This window comes from Bos javanicus, chromosome 18 (assembly GCF_032452875.1).
Source record: "Bos javanicus breed banteng chromosome 18, ARS-OSU_banteng_1.0, whole genome shotgun sequence".
Classification (NCBI taxonomy): Eukaryota; Metazoa; Chordata; class Mammalia; order Artiodactyla; family Bovidae; genus Bos; species Bos javanicus.
In genome coordinates this window covers 50,047,956-50,066,556 of record NC_083885.1, presented here as the reverse complement: position 1 = coordinate 50,066,556, position 18,601 = coordinate 50,047,956, and the positions used below count along the sequence as shown (strand labels likewise).

At 59.4% G+C, this 18,601-nt stretch overlaps 1 protein-coding gene across 5 annotated transcripts in view; it reads right to left on the bottom strand.

Moving 5' to 3' along the window:
* The window catches only part of LTBP4 (latent transforming growth factor beta binding protein 4), a 29,462-nt gene extending 11,080 nt beyond the window's left edge, over nt 1–18,382 (bottom strand). The window contains exons 1-18 of one of the 5 annotated variants that reach the window (XM_061388320.1): nt 18,352–18,382; nt 14,091–14,149; nt 13,796–13,953; nt 13,199–13,308; nt 8,160–8,351; nt 7,758–8,005; nt 7,579–7,681; nt 7,149–7,223; nt 6,931–7,053; nt 6,231–6,395; nt 4,893–5,042; nt 4,660–4,767; nt 3,978–4,109; nt 3,768–3,893; nt 2,953–3,078; nt 1,917–2,159; nt 1,052–1,177; nt 844–963 (exon numbers count right to left, since the gene is read on the bottom strand). In XM_061388320.1, coding sequence (XP_061244304.1) covers nt 844–963; nt 1,052–1,177; nt 1,917–2,159; nt 2,953–3,078; nt 3,768–3,893; nt 3,978–4,109; nt 4,660–4,767; nt 4,893–5,042; nt 6,231–6,395; nt 6,931–7,053; nt 7,149–7,223; nt 7,579–7,681; nt 7,758–8,005; nt 8,160–8,351; nt 13,199–13,308; nt 13,796–13,953; nt 14,091–14,149; nt 18,352–18,367 — 2,380 coding nt within the window. In that variant the 5' untranslated portion in view covers nt 18,368–18,382. Of the gene's footprint in view, nt 1–843; nt 964–1,051; nt 1,178–1,916; nt 2,160–2,952; nt 3,079–3,767; nt 3,894–3,977; nt 4,110–4,659; nt 4,768–4,892; nt 5,043–6,230; nt 6,396–6,930; nt 7,054–7,148; nt 7,224–7,578; nt 7,682–7,757; nt 8,006–8,159; nt 8,352–11,727; nt 12,028–13,198; nt 13,309–13,795; nt 13,954–14,090; nt 14,150–15,927; nt 16,139–18,351 lie in introns of those variants that run through there. The other 4 variants (XM_061388317.1, XM_061388318.1, XM_061388321.1 and 1 more) reach the window with 4 other exon arrangements.
* Nucleotides 18,383–18,601: the final 219 nt, after the last annotated feature.

Genomic DNA, 18,601 nt, shown 5'->3' with positions numbered 1-18,601 from the left:
GAACGGGGATTTCAGAGGAGGTTCTGCTTAAGGACACATGGATGAGGGTCAGAAAGAAATGATGGGAAGTGTCTTGGGTTGGACGTGAGGTAAAGAGTCAGCAGCAGAACTGGGTAAGGGAGACCAGGGCTCTCTAATCCTGGGGACCATCTTCGGGGGATCCTGTGTCTGGGTTTCTGGGAACTCCCTGTGCCAGGATTCTAGGGGCAGGTGAAGGGACTGGGACAGGGTTCAGACATTAGTTAGGGTAAGGGGTCAGGTATTATAAAGCAGGATAATTGGATGCCATTCTGATGAGTCAGGGGTCCGAGTCTCTGGTCAGGGTTTGGGATCCAGATCATGAACCCAATCAGGTCCCAGAGAAGGGACCCTGAGAATGGGCAGGGGAAGTGAAAAAGACAGGGTCAAGCATCACACAGAGTCAGGGGTTATGGTCAGGGTTATGGTTGGTAGTTATGGTTAGACCAGATGTCACAGTCAAGTTTAGGGGTCACAGGTCGAATACAGGGCCAGAGGACAGGAGGGGCACAACTGCTATCAGGGTTGGGGTCCCAGGGTTATCAGCAGTGTACACAGCTAAGGTCAAATGTCACAGTCAAGTTGAAGGTCATTGATCACAGAGGCAGAAGTCACATTCAGGGCCAAGGGTCATGGTCCATATCAGAAACTGCACTCTGATCGGAGATCAAGTCTAGGTCAAGAATCGCAGTCATGCTCTGGGGGTTGTGATCCAGGTAAGAGGACTGAGATCCAGGTTAGAAGGCTGCAGGTCAGGTCAAGGGTCACAATCTCGGTCAGGAGTCATGACGCAGGTCCAAGGTCACACCCAGGGCCTGATCTTACCAGTACATCGGCCATGGTGCAGGTGGTGACCAGCAGGACAGGCCCTGCACTGGAAGGATCCAGGTGAGTTCACACACTCCTGCCCAGGACATGCCAGGTGGTTCTCACACTCGTCTACATCTGGGGAGCAGACAAGAGTGCGGCTTTGAAGTAGTGGCCCAATGCCCCCCTCATCCATCCACACTCCTCCCTCCCTCCCCGGCCTCACCCTCGCACTCGGAGCCGGCAGCATTGGGCTGGAAGCCTGTGGGGCAGACGCACTGGAAGCCACCTTCCGTGTTCTCACACCGGCCATAGGCGCAGGGCGGGGGGCTACGGGCACACTCATCCACATCTGGGGCAGAGGAGGCCAGTGGGGCTGAAAAAGGGACCTGGACCCCCTACCATCACCACCCACCCCAACATTCCATTCTGGAGGCAGTGCCCTGGACCTTGCTCAGGCTGCCCCCTCCTGCCAGAAGGACGGATCGTTTCACTGCTTCCCCATTAATGGTCTCTCCAACTGCCATGAAGTGGCCAGGACACCACCTCCTGCATGATGCCTTCTGTGCCTCAGCCCTGTCCCTTCCTGAGAGTTCCCACGAGCACAAGGTGGTGGTTTAGTCGCTAAGTTGTGCCTGACTCTTGCGACCCCATAGACTGTAACCCACCAGACTCCTCTGTTCATAGGATAGCTTGGGCAAGAATACTCTGGAGTGGATTGCCATTTCCTTCTCCAAGGGATCTTCCCAACCTAGGGGTCGAACCTGTGTCTTCTGCATTGTACATGATCTCCTGCATTGCAGGTGGATGCTTTACTGCTGAGCCAGTGGAGAAGCCCACAAGCACAAGAGCATCATCCAAGAAAGGGGGGAGGACTGGAGAACACCCTCATATTTGGAGAAAGGGGGAAAGACTCTGGAGCCAGACCCTTCCCACCCCGTCGTTTTCCCCAGGCCTCTGTCCCTGTCTTCCTCCACTGAATCTCATCCCTCTGCCTCTCTGCTGCCCCCACCTCCCACCCCAAACCTGTCTCTCTCCAGTCCCCACAGCAAAGAGCGGGGGTGGAGTGATTTTAGACCTGGTCCCCTCACCTTGGCAGGGCGCCCCAGGCCCTCGGGAGCGGAAGCCAGCAGGGCAGGCACAGTGAAAGGAGCCCACTGTGTTGTCACAGCGGCCAGGCCCACAGGGTGGTGGCTCCTGGGCGCATTCATCCACGTCTTCTTCACACGCAGAGCCCCGGAAGCCAGCCGGGCACACACAGCGGAAAGAGCCAGGCAGGTTCTCACAGACCCCTCGGCCACACAGGCCTGGGCTCTGGATACATTCATCTACATCTGCTCAGAACAAGGGACTCAGGTCATACCTCCTTTATGCCCCTCCCCCCATACTCTATTCTGCCTCCCTGACCTCCATCGCTCTGACCTTTCACCCTGCACCATCCTGCCACCCTGTCCTAATCCCTGGTCTCTCCATCTTCATCACTCTGCCAGCCTATCCCTCATCATCCTACCTCCATCCTCTGCTGCTGCTGCTGCTGCTAAGTTGCTTCAGTCATGTCTGACTCTGTGCGACCCCATAGATGGCAGCCCACCAGGCTCCGCCGTCCCTGGGATTCTCCAGGCAAGAAGAACACTGGAGTGGGTTGCCATTTCCTTCTCCAATGCATGAAAGTGAAAAGTGAAAGTGAAGTAGCTCAGTCGAGTCCGACTCCTAGCGACCCCATGGACTGCAGCCTACCAGGCTCCTCTGTCCATGGGACTTTCCAGGAAGAGTACTGGAGTGCGGTGCCATTGCATCCTCTAGCCCTCTATTTTTTCAATCCCTATGAAGCTGCTTGTCTGCTTCCTAGAACTCTTTCTAGTCCATATCAGCGGGCCTCCTTAAACTCTGTCCTTCATAACTCTACCCTTCCATCTCCACCCCCTCCCTCTGTTTCTCCAACCTCCATGACTCAGCCTTTCTGTTTTCCATCACTTGGCCTCTCCGTCCCCAACCAGGCTGCCCGTCTGGTTCTCAGAGCCTGGCCTCTGTCTCGAATCAATCAGCTTCCCTCTGCCTCCTGGCTCCGGCTCAGTATCCCGCACCGCTGCTGCTCTTCCCTTCCCCCCTACATGCCCAGTCCCTCACCCTGGCAGCTGGCTCCGTGGGGTGCAGCCTGGTACCCCGCGGGGCACACGCACAGGAAGCTGCCTGGCGTGTTCTCGCAGCGCCCACGGTCACAAGGTGGCGGCACGCGGTGGCACTCGTCCACGTCTGCGGGCACAAACAGGGTGGCTGGGGCAGGGGCAGACACTCCGCCTCCTCCCCTCCCCCAGACGGCTTGGCAGGGGGCGGGGGGGCCAGGGACAGCAGGGGCGGAGTCAAGCTGGGGCAGGGGCCAGGCTGAAGCTGGAGCCAGGGGCGGTAGAGGGGCTCGGAGTGGGTCGGTTTAAGGCTGCGGCGGAGCTTCAGCGGTAAGGACAGGACCTGAGTTGGGGAACCAGCTTGGGCAGAGGCAGAGAGGAGAATCGTGAGGGGGACAATTTGGGGGAGGGTAGGGACTGGGTAAGGCAAGGGCGGGAAGGGCAGCTTTGCAGACCCAGAAAAGGGAAGGCAGGAGGGGGCAAGGGGTGGATTGGGGATGGGGCAATGGTGTGACAGGGCGGAAATCACGAGTCACGGTGAGGAGGTGGGTTACAGCAGTTGCGGGTCAGGGGACGGGCCTTGGAGAGGGCAGGCATTAGTCTGGAACATAAAAGGGGCGGGGCCAACGGAAGGGCGGGCAGGTCGCGAAAGAGGGAGTGGTGGGGCCGGAATCGGTCTGGAGACTGGAGACGGGGCTGGGGGCCAGGCCAAGGCAGTAGTTGGGCTGAAGGGACGTGGGAAAGCGTGCGAGGGCGGGGACTGCTCTCGAGGGAGAGCTGGAGCGAGACCCTGGCTGGGGTGGGGCCTGGATTTCTCACCCAGACACTCCGTACCCCGCGGGCCGGCTCGGAAGCCCGGCCCGCACACGCAACGGAAGCTGCCTGGCGTGTTTTCGCAGCGTCCGGGAGCACAAGGAGTGGGAACGCGGCGACATTCGTCCACGTCTGAGGGTACAGAAGGGCTGGTCAGGAGGTGACACCGTACAGCCTCCCGCCCCGCCTCCATCCTCCCCACCCAGCCTGGCTCACCGATGCAGTGTGTGCCCTGCGGACTGAGCCGGAAACCGGAGTCGCACGCGCAGGTGTAGCCACTGGGCCGAGGGATGCACCGTCCACGGCCGCAGACCTGGGGATTGCGTTGACACTCGCCTGCAGAGGGACCTGCGGGGGTCCAGTGAGACAGGGTTCCCCCATGTATGAATCCCGTCCTTTTCACCCCAGTACAATTCCCTCAGATCCTCTACCTAAAACACCATCCTGGGTGTCCCTCCTCAAACCAAGTCTTCTCCCTCTGATGCCCTTCTCTATCATGCGATGTTCTCATCAGATCTTCTGCCTGAATCCTCCCATACTGCCACCCCAAAGTCTCCATTTTTTAATATTTTACTTTAGAATCCCGTCCTCTGCCTGAAATATGTTCTTAGTGTCCTCCACGAAAATCACTTGTCTCACATTAACTGAGCACTTACTATCTCCTAGATACTTCACAGACAGGTTGTTTAATCCTCACAGTAATGACAGAGAATTTGCACCCAGGCCTGTCTGACTCCAGTCCCTGGTGTAAACACCACCTCATCCAGCAAACCTTGATCTTTTCCCACCAATTTCTTAACTCCTCTGGCTGTCACATCCCTATTCTATTCTAGAATCTTCACGGTGGAGCCTCCCTCCCTGGAACTCTTGCCTGTGCCCTCATTTCCCTCTACCACACCTGATTCAGGGATCCCAGGACCAGTCCAGGCAGGGATGCTAGGCAGGGGAAGCTCAGGGCCTGGCCGGGGCTCAGGCCGAGGTTCTGGGCGATGAGTGGGCAGAAAGCCTGGTAAAGAAGGGGTGTCAGCATTGGAGACCTTGATTTGGGTGTCCCTGATCATCTCCCCTTTTTTTGGTGAGCCTGGGGCAGCCCCTTGGAGACAACACCCCCTCCTCCAGAAACCAGCTCACCTGAGGGTGGTCGAGAGGTGGAAGGTGGGGCACGGGGCTGGCTGAGGGACACTCGGGGTGGTTCCTGGCCTAGGGGTCTGGTGTTGTAGCGGAGGTCGGAGGCCGAGTAATGGTAGCCAGGGCCGGCTGGGCAGATCTCCCGAAAACCCTCTGGTAACAGGAAAGGGAGAAAGATGGGCAGAGAAAGGGCAAGAGAGTAGGGGGAATGAGAGGGAAGGGTGGTGAAAGAGAAAGAGAAGAGGGAGTTGAGGGTCTGGACTTGATCGTGGGGAAGGCTTGGCCTGGGGGTGTGTTAGGGGTTTGGTTTGGATGCTGAGATGGGGTGGTACCCTGGCAAAGAATGGGATATCTCAGAGGCTAAGGGTGGGACCAAGGATGTTTTTCCCTCTTTGGGATGATGGCAGGGACAGGAGTTGAAGGCAGGGTCTGGTTTGGTGTCTACAGGGACAGGCCAGGAACCAATCAGGTCCATTGTGGGATCTGGTTTTATGCAGAAAAAGATTGCCAGGGAGGTGTCTCGGAGAGGAGTGTGTCTTGGGCAGGGCCCAAAGCTGAAGTTAGATAGGAGGCAGTGTCTCAGAAGCTGGGTACTTGGCCAAGCCTCGAGACAAAGTTGGGCAAGCAGTCTATCTCAAGGGCTATGAGAGGTTGAGGCTGGGGGTGACGCTCGTGGGACACAGCCTAACTTCAAGGTCGCGGGCCTCAGGTGTCGTTGTGGCCCAAGGTGGGGTGGGGGCCCAGGCGGAGTCCAGTCTGATGATAGGTTGTCTCAAAGGCCGGGGGTGTGGCCAAGACTAGGGTCTAACTTGATTGGAGAGTCTGGGGGCGGAGCCTAGAAGGCCTATTTGCGTCAACTCTGAAGAAAGGCAGGAAAGATTGAAGGCGGGAGGAGAAGGGGAAGACAGAGGACGAGATGGTTGGATGGCATCACCGACTCAATGAACATGAGTTCGAGTAAACTTCGGGAGTTGGTGATGGACAGGGAGGCCTGGTGTGCTGCAGTCCATGGGGTCGCAAAGAGTCGGACACGACTGATCGACTGAACTGAAATGAACTGAACTGAATTGAAAGAAAGGCAGGCTTCCAAGGTGGCCAAAGTGGTAAAGAATCCACTTTACCAATGAAGGAGATACAAGAGACCCGAGTTCGATCCCTGGGTCGGGAAAAGCCCCTGGAGTAGGAAATGGCAATCCACTCCAGTATTCTTGCCTGGGAAATTCCACGAAAAGAGAAGCCTGGCGGGCTACAATCCAAGGGGTTGCAAAGAGTCGAACAGAGAAAACGAAAGCAAAAAAAAAAAAAAAAAAAGCTCGAGAAAGACAGGCAGGAGGCACTCACCTGAACCGAAGGGTGGGCAAAGCTGGCAACCCCGGCCCCAGGCTTTGCCCACACGGCTGCAGCAGCAGATCTGTTTGGTGATGTTGCGTAGAATGGGCAGTGAGCAGCCGCCATCTCGAAGCACGCGGAAGCACGGCCCCTTGGCCTCTGAGATCACGTGTTGGGCTGGGGAGGACGGGGAGGAAATTCTTCAGGGAAGGGTTGGCAGTGTAGTGGTCTAGGGGATCTGGAAGGTAGGGGAATGGTCCCAAGGAGAGCTCGGTGGGTGCGAAGGGCATCTGGGAAATCTCAGAGTCTGAAGAAGAGCTGGGGCGGGGGGCCTAGAGGTCTGAGAAGGGTTCTGGGCTTGGGGAAAATCTGAGGGGGTGAAAGGGGGTCTGGGAAGGATCTCAGGATCTGAAGAAGTATCGCGAGAGATGAGGAAATGTTGGGGCTTGAGAGGAGCTGATCAAAGTCTGGAGATCTGAGTTCAAAAGGTTTAAGGGGTTCTTAGAAGAGCCAAAGAGGCTCCAGAGAGTCTGAGAGTCTAAGATGCGCGGAAGGGGAGGTACGAGTGACTGGGAGGCGGGGGACGGACCAGGGAATCTGGGAGGATCTGGGAGGGTGTGGTCTAAGTAATTCCCTAAGTAAGTAGACCCAGGGATGCTCGGCCATGAGGATAGGGTGGACACGGGACCAGCCTCAGACCCCGGCGGCTCACAGATGCAGCTGCTGCGGGACGAGTCGAGCAGAAAGCCGTCGGGGCAAACGCAAGTGTACCCGCCATGCGTGTTTGCACACTCTCCGTGCTGGCAGCGCCCTCGAGTCGCGCACTCATCCACATCTACGAGGAATGGGGTGATCCCAGAGGCATCAGGGCAAGCTCTCCGACAGCGCCTTCCCTAGACCCGAGCTCTTCCCACCCTGGCTCCAGCTCACCTTCGCAGGACCCATTAACCCTTTCAAAGCCAGTTGGACACGGCCCATCTGGGGCGCCCCCCTGGTGGGTGTTACCTGTGGAGAAAGGAGAGGGGTGGGCCAGTGGCGGGAGGAGCGAGAATGGAGCGGGCGGGGGCGAAAATGGGGTGGTAGGAACTAAAAGATGTTGAGTGTGGTTTGAGCGCAAGGTCAGCCTTAGGTTGGCGAATGGCGTGAAGGTCGGGTAAGAATAGGGTAGCTAGCCAAAGCCAGAAAGTGGGATGGATGGTCCCAGCAGATATGGGTGGGTCTAGACTGGAAAGGATCCCCACAACGGGATAGGCATGACTAGAATTCGTATAAGGCTACATCCTAAGGGCAGAGTACAGGGAGCGGCAGGGTTCTCAGTCCTCCCCAGCTCCGAGCACCTTGGGGACATCCTGGGGCTTACCCAGGAGCTCCGAGCACGACTGACAGTCGTGAACGCCCCAGGCCAAGCCAGCCCCTCGGCAGCACACCTCCTGCGTCCGGAGCCCGGGCAGCGGGGACGCACACTGTGGGGAAGTGTAGGGTGAGCGCGCCCCCGCGCGGTGGCACGCTCCGGGCCCCTCCCCACCGGCCTCCTCTCACTTCGCCTCCGCGCAGCTCCCGAAAGCAGTAACCGAAGCCCGAGGCGTCCGAGTAGCCGTCCTCGCGCGGCGCGCTCTGTGCCAGCACTGTGTAGGGCGCTGCCGCCTCCGACCGTGCCGCCGCCTCTGCCCGCGCCACTGCCTCGGCATCCGCCTCCTCCCAAGGGCCGGACACACGCTCCACCTGGTGCACCACTACCGACGCCTCCTGCGGGTGCTCCACGTGGACGCTCACCATAGACGCCACACCTGGAGAGAGGCACCGCGGGGCAAAGTGCGAGTAGGAATGCAGGAAAAGGGCGCGATGGAGAAGGGTACTCAGGAGAAAGAAGGAAACATGGGAGTCAGAGGAACGACGAGGTGGTGGAGGGTACGGAGGGAACTCTGGCCGCACTCTCCTCACCATGTTCATCATCGCGGTGGTTGGCCAGCGGCATGGTGTACACAGAGCGGGTGAAGCCTGGCATGGCCGGGGCCGGGGGCCGGGCGCCCGATGAATGCAACTGGCAGAACTTGCCAGCGAAGTCCGGGGGACAGAGGCAGCGATCAGGCTTCACGCACACTCCTCCATTGTGACAGATCAAGGGACACAGGACTGGGGAGAGAGCGAGGACACTCAGGGTCGGCAACCCTCCTTGCAGCCTCTCTTGGGACGAGAGCACCCTCACTTAGTTCAGCCCCTAACGTTATAACTACACCGTCAAAGGTATCACTCAGTTCTAAGTCGTTCACCCTTGAGTCGTCTTGCGTCATCTCACTAACCCTGACCACTGGCATAGGCTGGGTCCAGGCCCCGGAGGTGTAGCCCCGCCCTCTGAGTCCACTCGCCACGCCCCCAAGCTCCTCCTTCACTTTCATATCGCCCCGCCCTCCCTCTCAAGTCCCACTTTCCCGCAGAGTCCGAGGCTTACTAGCCCCGCCCAGATAGTGTTGGCCCCGCCTATAGGCTCAGTCACGTCCACTCTAACTCGTGCCTTCGCATTTAGTCCTGCCCATTTTTTGCTGTTCCAGCCCCGTCAGACCCAGCGCTTGTCACTTCCATTGACTAAAACTACACTTCAGTCACTCCTTGGCACCATCCCGTGCTCGCAACTCTGTCTCCTTACCATTCTAGGCACGTTTGCACCCCGGGCGGCAGGTTCAAGCTCCGCCCACAGGCTGTCCGTTTCTCCCCGCCCCGTCCCCGCCTCTCGCTTCTATGCGCCCCGCCCACATCGCGTTCTTCTACCCTAAGGATTGCAAACCCCGCCCATCGAGGCGTCTAACCTGCTGCGTTTAGCTCCACCCACCTTCCCCTCCTCACGTTAGTTTGCCCTGGCTCGCTCGCCCGCGCTCCTCTCATCCCACCTCCCCGCTATCTGCGCGTTCTAGCCCCACATCCCCGCGCTCTGTCTCCGCCCACCTCCCCTCTGGCTCCGGCTCCCCGGTTCCAGCTCTGACTTCCCGCCTCCGGTAGCCCCGGGGCGGGGCCAGCGGGAACGCGCCTGCTCTCCCCTGTGCGCGTCCTCGTTGGGCCTTGGGCCACCTTGGGGCGGGGCACTGCCAGCTGTGCGGCGGGGTAAACAAAGAGAGGGGTGCGGCGGGGGCAGGGCGGCGGCTCCTCGTTCTGGACCCTTGGGGGAGCCCCGAGCCCGCTGAGCCAAAGAAGGCCGGACACATCCTGCGAGGGCACCCCCCTCCCTTTCTCCCCTGGGGCTGCCGAGAACAGCTGGAGACAGCTGTGCGGAGGGGAGGAAGGGGGCAGGCGGCCGGGACCGTCCAGAAAGGCGTGTGTGGGATTCTGAGCCACACACTGGAGACAGGAAAACATAGAGGGAGCCCCCTCAACTTATAAGGGTACGGAGACTGGACTCCTGAGAAGAGATCAGTTAGAAGGCAGCACTCCGCCGTTCGAAGACCTCAGGAGGTTTCTGGAACAGAAAGGGAGCCGATCCCAAAGGAAAAGGAGGCAGAAGGAACCTCTTTAGTCCTTTTGGGGAGAGTTACCTACTAACAGGACTCTAGTGACTTAGAAGGAACGGCCAATTTGAGGGTGCTGAGAGCAAGGTGGAGATGGAGTAGTGGAATTCTTTCCAGCACATGAGAGCCTCCGCTGTTTGAGAAGATTCTAAGATATTGTGGAATACCCGCTTCCCTCTCAGCTAATGGATAAGGTGCCCCAGTCTTTAGATTAATGGCTGCTTGAAGGGAGCACAGTATCTGGAGTCCTCTTGGGAGAATCAGCTGATCAAGACCAACTTTGGGTTTTTCTGAAAATAGAGGAATCAGAAGTTTCTGGGGGAGGGTGTCAGCTGGGAGGGAAGGACTTGGATACCCAGCAATCAGGGATCTCTGACGGGATTCAGTTGGAAATAGAAGAAAATGGGAAACTTTTTCAGGAAGGGAATTCAGCTAGAGTAGTTATCACTGTACAGCCTTTGTAATCTGGGGTTTCCCCTGGAAGTGGGGAGGAGTAGCAGGGGGACAAAACTAGAGTTCTCTGGTGAGGGGTGCAGTTTGGGGCGATTACATCAGAAGAATGGGCGGGAACTTCACTGAAGGGGCTGGTCTCTGGAGTCTGTTGATAGCGGTGCGGAGGGGCATGGGGACTGAGGGCAGAGATTCTTGGCTCCCCTAGTTAGGGGGCTCAGGCCAGGACTACAGGGTGCTCTAAGAGGGGTCCTTAATTAAGTGGCAGGCTTAGGAAAGGCTTAACTAGGAATGAAGTTTCCAAAATAAGAAGAGTCTCTGTTGGGGGCAGCGGTCGGGGGAGGGGGCATTTCCGAGCCATCAAAGACACTGCTTTGTCTTCTCTTGTCCTGAATGTAGCCCCCCCACCCCCATCCAGCTCCCTGAGGGCTCCCACACCCAGGGCGGGCCGCTAGATGGGCACAGGCAACTCCATGTCCCACACCCCTGGAGGGTTGAGGAGCTGAGGACATCGAGGTCCTCCCGAGGTCAGCCCCCCGCCCCGCCCCTCGCAGTCCCCTCCTTGCGCCTCCAGGGGCTTGGCACCCGCCTGGGCACGGCGCCTGGCAGAGGCCCGTTGAGGCTGGGCTGGGAGGGAGTGAGGGAAAGAGGGAGGAAGGGGTGGAGAGAGGGAGTGGCAGCGGGCGGGGGCTCCGGCGAGAGATGAGCTCACGCCGGCCAGGGCTGCGTTGGCCGGGGGCCAGGCTGGGCGAGTTCTCGGCGCCAGGGGCCCCCACTCCCCACTCCAGAGGGCCTCCGGGACTGGGGGCAGGTAGGCCCAGACTCTGAGAGCCCACCCACCATCACGCCCTGGAGCCAACAGGTGGCCCACTACCCCTACCTCACCTGACTCCCCCCGCCCCCACCAGGGCTCTCCATCTCTAGAGGAGCCTGGTGCGCAGACCCTCCTGTCCCCTCTAACCCCCAGGGGGCGCCTTTCCCCCCAGACCGCCTGTTGGATTGCTCTTCCACGTGCGACCCTTGCAACTCAGGGTCTTGCAGAGACCCTCCTATGAACACCTTTCCTCTCAGCTCTCAGGATCGACTTTCCACACCCCAATCCCCCTCCTCACAGGCACTTCCATCCTAGACTTTCCTAATGCCTCCCACCCAAAGAAGCAGAAACGGAAAACCGCTTCTCAAGGCCCTGGAACTTTCCCTTGGACTCTGGGGACCCCTGCTCACAGTCGCAGGATTCAGGCCCCTTTCCCCCAAGTTCCAGAGCCCCTCAATTCTGAGATTCCCCACTTTTACTCAAAGGAAAGAAAGTCAGCCCCCGTCGCCTCACATGGGACACGACAGGTCCCTGAGAACCCTCACTACTTGCAGAATCAGGACTCTCAGGATCCAACCCCAAAAGCCAGGAATTTGAGGCTCTCTTCCTCAAATAAGCTGGGGATCCCCCAGCACTCTGGCACAAGGAATCTGGGATCCCTCTTCCTGGGGACTGTCTCCCTCATCCCCAGGGATCCTCCACCTCCCCCCCGGGAACCCCTCCCTCTGGACCACCACCCCGCACTCACAGGCGCGGAAGCCGGGTCCCCCCGGGGCCGCCCCGCCGGGCGCGCCGCTGTCCACGCTGGTGGTGTTGCGGGGCGCGCAGGTCGGGGTGCAGCGGGGGCCGGTGGGCCCATGGACGCAGCTCAGGCCGCACACGGCCGGGGTGAAGCGCACGCGGAGGCGCTCTCGGGGTCGACCTAGCCCGGGCTGCGGCCGGAGCAGCGCCAGCAGCACCAATAGCGACACCCAGAGCAGCCGCGCGCCGCCCGCCATGGCTGCAGCGCCGCGCTCCGCCGCGCCGCCGCCCCAGCCCGCCCGAGGGGCCCGGCCGCGCCCGCCCGCCCGCGGGGGAGGGCGGCCGCGCCCCCGCTCAGGCCCCCCCTCCCCACCACTCCCTCCCCGGCGGCCGCGCGGGGGCGCGTGGGGCTGGGCGCGCAGCCAGAGACGCGCAGGCTGGGCGCTAGACTCGGAGCGGGGAGGGGGGCGCCCCCTCTGCTCCCGCCCCGCATCAACAAGTGAATGGGGCCCGCAGGGGAGCGGCGGGGAAGGGAACAGGTGGGGGCGGGCCGGTCCCCCCCACACCCCACCCCAGACCAAGCTGAGTGTTTAAAGAGGAAAGAGTAGTGGGGGCCGCATTTGGGGAGAAGGCTAAAGGCTGTCCCCGCCTCAGTCACAGAGTAGGCGATTGTCATGGCACATCTGGGCAGCCAGGTGGCACATCTGGGGGGTGGGAGGAGAAGGGTCGGTGCACCTGGGCACACGAAGTGACTGGGGGTCTGCCTGGTGGGCAGGACGCTGGAGGGGCCCACTTGAGGACGCAGTCACATCTGACCGGGATCCTCACACCTGGGAGGAGGAGTCAGAATGGATTAGGGGAAACGGTGGAGGAAGATGGTGGGCGGGGGTCCTCACATCTGGCGGAAGGCCCACATCTGGAAGACTTTAGGGAGGAGGGGACACATCTGGGCTGAAGGCCACAGCAGGAGGGAGACTTTTGAGGGTAGCGGAGACTAGGGGGTGTGCTAGCCCAGGGGCTGAGAGCTGGAGCAAGAGGAGATGGGGAGGAGGGTTGGGAGAGCAGTGGGAGGCCTTTGGCCCCTAGCCGCCCCGCAATTTGGGGCATTAGGTGACCCGGCAGGCGCCAACCCGCACAATCGCTTTTGTTGTCTGGGCTAGTTCGGGCGCTCTCTGCCGGGACAGCGCCCCCCTCTTCGGCCGCGGGGAGCCCGGACGCTTGGCTTCCTGGCCCCACCCCCGCGGGTCACCGCCTCTGGCCCGCGTCTAGTCCTGTCCCGGACTCACCTCTCGCAGCCGGACGCCGGGGTCCCTAGAGGGGGCTGAGTCCTGGGGAGGGGTGCTGAGCTACAGTGGGGGACGGCTAGGCGGCGGCTGCACCGTGGGAACCAGACGGCTTTATCTGGCCCGGAACCCCCCCATCCCCCTTCACCGCCTCCCCGCCCCCCAACCCGGCGGAGGAAGGGCGGATGTTCTTACCCCGGGACTGGCCGGCAGGGGCGCGCTGTGGGGGCCTCCTTCTCAGCAATGCCCGGGCCCCCGGCCCGCGGGGCCGCCGTCGCCTCAGCAGGGCTCGGGCTTCCTGCAGCCTGGGTGGGAGGGGGCAGAGAAGAAGTTGTCACCGGGGTTAGGCTGACCCCCTCCCCCCAACTCCCGCGGCTGGAAGGGACCTCCTACATCAGGAGGTCTTCCAGTGGAGGCTCTGCATCCCCCTTCCATCTCTTTCTGGGGATCAGGCCTGGAACATTCTTTAGAGTCTAGGAAGGACAAAGTCAGTGGGAGAAACCAGGATGAGGGAGGGAGAGAGAGAGAAGACAGAGGAAAGAGACAGGTAACTAACTATGAGAGAAAGAGACAGAGGCAAAGAACCAATAGAGAGAGAGAGAGACACGGAGACAGAGACAGAGAGATAGAAACTGAAAGACCTAGAGACAGCCATAGGCAAGAAAAGGAGAAATAGAAACAGAGACACAAGTTAGTAGAGAGAGCAAGGAAAAGGAGACCCAGGGAGCAGGGAGATATGTGCTGGAAATGGCGGGGTTGGGAGCATCTAGCAGGAGAGGGTCACACACTCACGTCAGTGGCTGCCAGTTAAGGGACACCTGTCTCTTCCTCACGCTGGGGCTGGCGCTCTGCAGCTCTGGGGGCCCTGGAGCCAGGCAACGCTGAAGGCCTGCACACTTTTCGGGCCGGCAGCTCCGGACCCTGCAGGAGGCTTCAGAGACAGCCAGGGACTAAGTGGAAAAGGAGGCAACCGAGTTCTTCTTTCATCCAGCTCTCCAGATGGAGTGAGGGATGAGGAAGGGACCCCCAGCTCCTCTGCTTCTACCATCTTTCCCCTCCAACCTATACCCCGCCTACAAGAACCCACCTCTAAAGCAGCGGCTTCTCCTGGGCGATCGGCTTGGACAGCAGCGACAAGCAGGAGCACTATAAATAGAGGGATGGAAGTCACTCAGCCTCTAGCACTATAGAACTCCCCAAAGGACAGCGATGAGGGATAGGAAAGGGGAAGCCAAGATAAAGCTGGAGGGTGCTTGGGGTTGATATGTGACCAATCTGAGGCACTTCGCTCGATGCCTCAGTTTCCCCATTTGTACAATGGGAGGCAAATTTGTTTAGGTAAAGGTCACAGCAACTTCACGTTTATTTTCCTTCTGAAATGTTTGTGGATAAGGCATTATTGGAAAAGACATTTTAAAGTCTTTTTTGAAAAAGAGAGAGACTCAGAGGATTTCTAAGGGCACTTCCAACCCGGCTCTGGGAATCTAGAACCCCGCCCTCCCCGCACGTCCCTGTCCTGGACTCAGCCGTCATCCCGCAGTTTGCCGGCAGATGGCACCACGTCCACAGGCCTCAACCGCCGGGGAGGGAAGTCCTCTTTTGACTATGGGTCCAGCGGGGTGCAGAGGTGGACAGGGATACAGGAGCCACAGCTCAGCACTGAGAATCCCGAAGTCTGAGTTCTAGCCCGTTCCTGCCCTTCCACGCTGTGTGTCCTGGAGCCAGAGTCTCCTGGTCTTTGGGCCTCAGTTTCCCGCCTGACCACGAGGAAGGAGTCGTTCTTCGGAGGAATCTCCGCGCCGGGAGGGTCTCCGATTCAGGCTGGCGGAGCCCTCAGCTTGGGCGCAAGTGCGTCGCAACCCAGGGGCCCCCCAGACAAATCCATTATCCCCAGGCTAAGGGGGACGAGGACCGTGGGCGCGCGCGCAGGTCAGGAGAGAGGAGCAGCGCGGGATGCTGCGAAGGGGATGTCGGCCGTATGGACTCTTTTTAGACGGGTGGGGCCCGGCAGAGAAGGGGGCGGCCCGGGTGGGAGCCTCCCTGACCCCCGATCCTGCCGTCATTCCCTCCCGCCTTTTCTCCGGGTTAACCCCTTCCCAGCCCCGCCCCCGGAGCGGCTCGGGTTACTAAACGTATTCGCAGAGACCGAGGCGGGAGCGGAGCCCGGGGCCTTTGTAACGGAGCGCTGGGCCGCAGGGCGGGGGGTGGGGATACTGGGCAGACTGTTTCCTCCGATCTCGTCACCCGTAGACAGGAAGAGTGGCTATAACTCCCAAATCTATACGAAATTCTGGATTTCTTGCCGCGAAATCACTGGTACCTCATTCAACCCCAGAATCCTCTAATTCTAGAAAACTAAAGCATCCTTAACCCTCGTGAAATCTGAGCAGCCCCCACCCCACCTCCGCACAATTTCCCACAAGCCCCTCCGCCATCAACACCAAACTCCAAGTCTTATAGGGAAAGGTCTCTATTAATTAATTCAAGCATTCCCAAACCCCAGAAAACCAGGACGTCTCAACTCCTCCTTAAAGCGCCTTGATAACCTCCCATACTCTTCCTCCTTAAGCATCCCAGAAACCTGGGGGACCCCGTCTCAGCTCGGCCCCACCCATCTATCATCCTAGGAGAACCCAAAGCCCCATCCCTATATAAACTGGGACCCTGCTCCAAATAAACTCTAGAATTCTCTGGAGCCACATCTGTCTCTACCGCACCGGCGGGGAGTCCCTCCGCCCAGAACCTCAATACACCTCGGATTCTAACCCCTACAAAACAGAGGGCCCTAATAAATCCAAGAGCTCTGGTTCTTTATCCCTATCACGAAGCAGTGGGTTCATGTTCCCCTAAATCCGAAATTCCTGGACCGCCAGACTTATTGGGTAGAGGAGGCACAAGGACGAAGGGGCCGCAGCGGGGCTTACCCGGCCGGACGGCCCGGGATCGCCGCGACCTCGACGGCCTGGCTGGTGCTGGGGCCGGCGGCGGAGGCGGCAGTGGCGGCGGCTGCAAGGAGCGGCAGCAGCAGCACCAGCAGGAGGGGGCGGCGGCCGCTGGGGCCAGGCAGCCGCATCGTGTCCGGCGTGGAGTCGCGCTCCAGGCGGCCCGTCTGTCCAGCGGGTCCGGCTCGGCGCTACCCCGCCTCCCGCCCCCGCCGGAGGCCTACTCATTTTCTCCACAATCCCAGTCGCGGGCTGCGAACTTCCCGCCAATCAGAGCCCGGTGCCACCAGGGGGCGCTGCCTACACGGCCAATCAGGAGACGACAGGGGAGGGGCTACGTGGACAGGTGCCGGGCGGGGGGCGCTGGGGCCCGGAATTTTCAGTGCCTAGAAGGGTACTGGCTCAGTGAATCCTGTCTTAAAGGAGAGGCCCCAAGTGTGGAGCTGCTGGGGCTCCTCTTAGTCGATGCGTAGGTGGTAGGCGTGAAAGCTTGCTGAGTCGCTTCAGTCGTGTCCGACTCTGTGAGACTCTATGGACTGTAGCCCGCCCGGCTCCTCTGTCCATGAGATTCTCCAGGCAACAATGCTGGAGTGGGTTGCCATGCCCTCCTCCAGGGGATCTTCCCTACCCAGGGATAGAACCTGCGTCTCCTGCATCTCCTGGTTTGCAGGCAGATTCTTTACCGCTGAGCCACCTAGGAAGCCCGGTTCCCCTAAATTAGACTCCCGCTGGAAGACCTCATCTCTCGGCTCACAGTCCTGGGAGAAATCCATCAGAATTTGCTCCCCGACGGGGACAGATTCCGGAAGAACCCACGGGTGCCCAGTTCTTACGCGAGAGACTCAGGATTCCGGGGGCTAATTCTAATGCTGCACCGAGCTCCAGGTCCCGACCCCCGGACGGTACCCGGACTCTACACCCTCCCACAGGATTGGCCCCTTCTCAAGGCCCTGTGTTTCAGGGGTTCCAGGCTTGACAAACAATAGCTTGTTCCTAGGAAAGTTGTAGCCTCTGCCTCTCACAGGACCATGGCTGGGCCCCTAATTCACAGACTCTGCTTCCCTTCCAGAGGGCTCCCCCGGCTCTGCTCCCCTATTTGCACCCCTCTTCACTCCACCCCCCCACCTCCAGAGGGTACCACACCCACTTCCCTGACTGAATTTTTAAAAGCTGAGAGCCCATTCCCAGAATTGCAGACTTTTTCTCCTTAAAGAATTCTAGTCCCGGGACTTCCCTGGTGGCTAAGTGGTAAAGAATTTGCCTGCCAAAGCAGGAGATACGGATTTGATCCCTGATCCAGGAAAATCCTACATGCCTCGGAGCAGCGAAGCCTGTGCACCACAACTATTAAGCCTGTGCTCTAGAGTTCGGGAACTGCAGCTACTGAGTCCATATGCAGCAACTACTGAAGGTCGCATGCTATAGACCCCTGCCTCACTAGAGAAAAGCCCATGCAGCAATGAAGACCCAGCACAGTCAAAACTAAATAAAATTAAAAGAAGAAAAAAAAAAAAAGAATTCCAGTCCCCTCCCTTCCTAGGGACATCTACCACTGGGAGCACCAAGCCACAAGGGGCCTTAGTCCCCACCTGCTCCCACTTTAGTGGGTTTAGGGCTCCAAGCCCTGCTCACAACCGTCCAACTCAGAGGGTCTCAAGCCCAGCCCAGTCCTTTCATTATAAATTCAAGGCTCCACTTTTCTTGGAATTAAAAACCCTCTCTTCTCCCAAAGGCATCAGCGCTTTAGAGCCTGAACCCCAGTTCCCCATCCCTTCTCCTCTGAGTTTCAGACCAAATCCTTTCCCACAAGAATTAGGCTGAGGCCCCACACTTAGGGTGCCAAACCCTACCCACTTCTTGTTGCCCCTCCAGGGGTTCCAAACCCTAAGGTTTCCAGGTCTGTAGCCTTAGCCCCACCCTGAGTAGATCCCAGGCTCCACCCACACAGGGTACCAGGCCTGACCAAAGGGCTGACCCCAGACTAAGAACAGCAATCAATTCAGCTTCGACCTCATCCCCGACTCCTGCTCCTTCTTCCAGGGGGTGTGCAAGGGGGACAGGGGGTCTCTTCACCCTCCCTCCTTACCTTGAGGCATACGGGCTGACTCACACAGACACATGCACCCGTCACCACCACCCACAGTCTCCACCCAACACTGCCACCCATAAGTCTGGGCTCACACACTGTCCAGGACACACAGCCTCTTGGAGCAGGAATGATGGCACTCAGGCCCCATTCAGGGACGTCCGTGGGCTGTCCCTGCTCAATGATGGAGTGCCCGGCTCTGCCCACTGAATGTGCTGTGGGCTGTGTCCCTGTCTTCGTGTGGCTCCCATGATCCCTGCTGACATGGCCCTGTAGGACGATGTGGCCCTGCTCCCATTGCCCCCCTCCCCATCTCCTACCCTGTAGCTGGAGCATTTGCTGGGGGCGCTGCCGAAATTTCTCCCTTCTGCTTGGGATTCAGGGCATCTTCAATGCTCGTTGCTAGGCAACAGCCTCTGGCTCACCACTGCAACTTCCGGGGATGGCTTTGGCTTCCCCTCCCCCCAGAATTTGGAGTTCCCAGCTCCCAGTCCCTCCCTATCAGTGCTACTACCCCCCAGGGTTGTTTCTATGTCACTCCCGGATCCTGATCTGATCTCAATCCTCCAG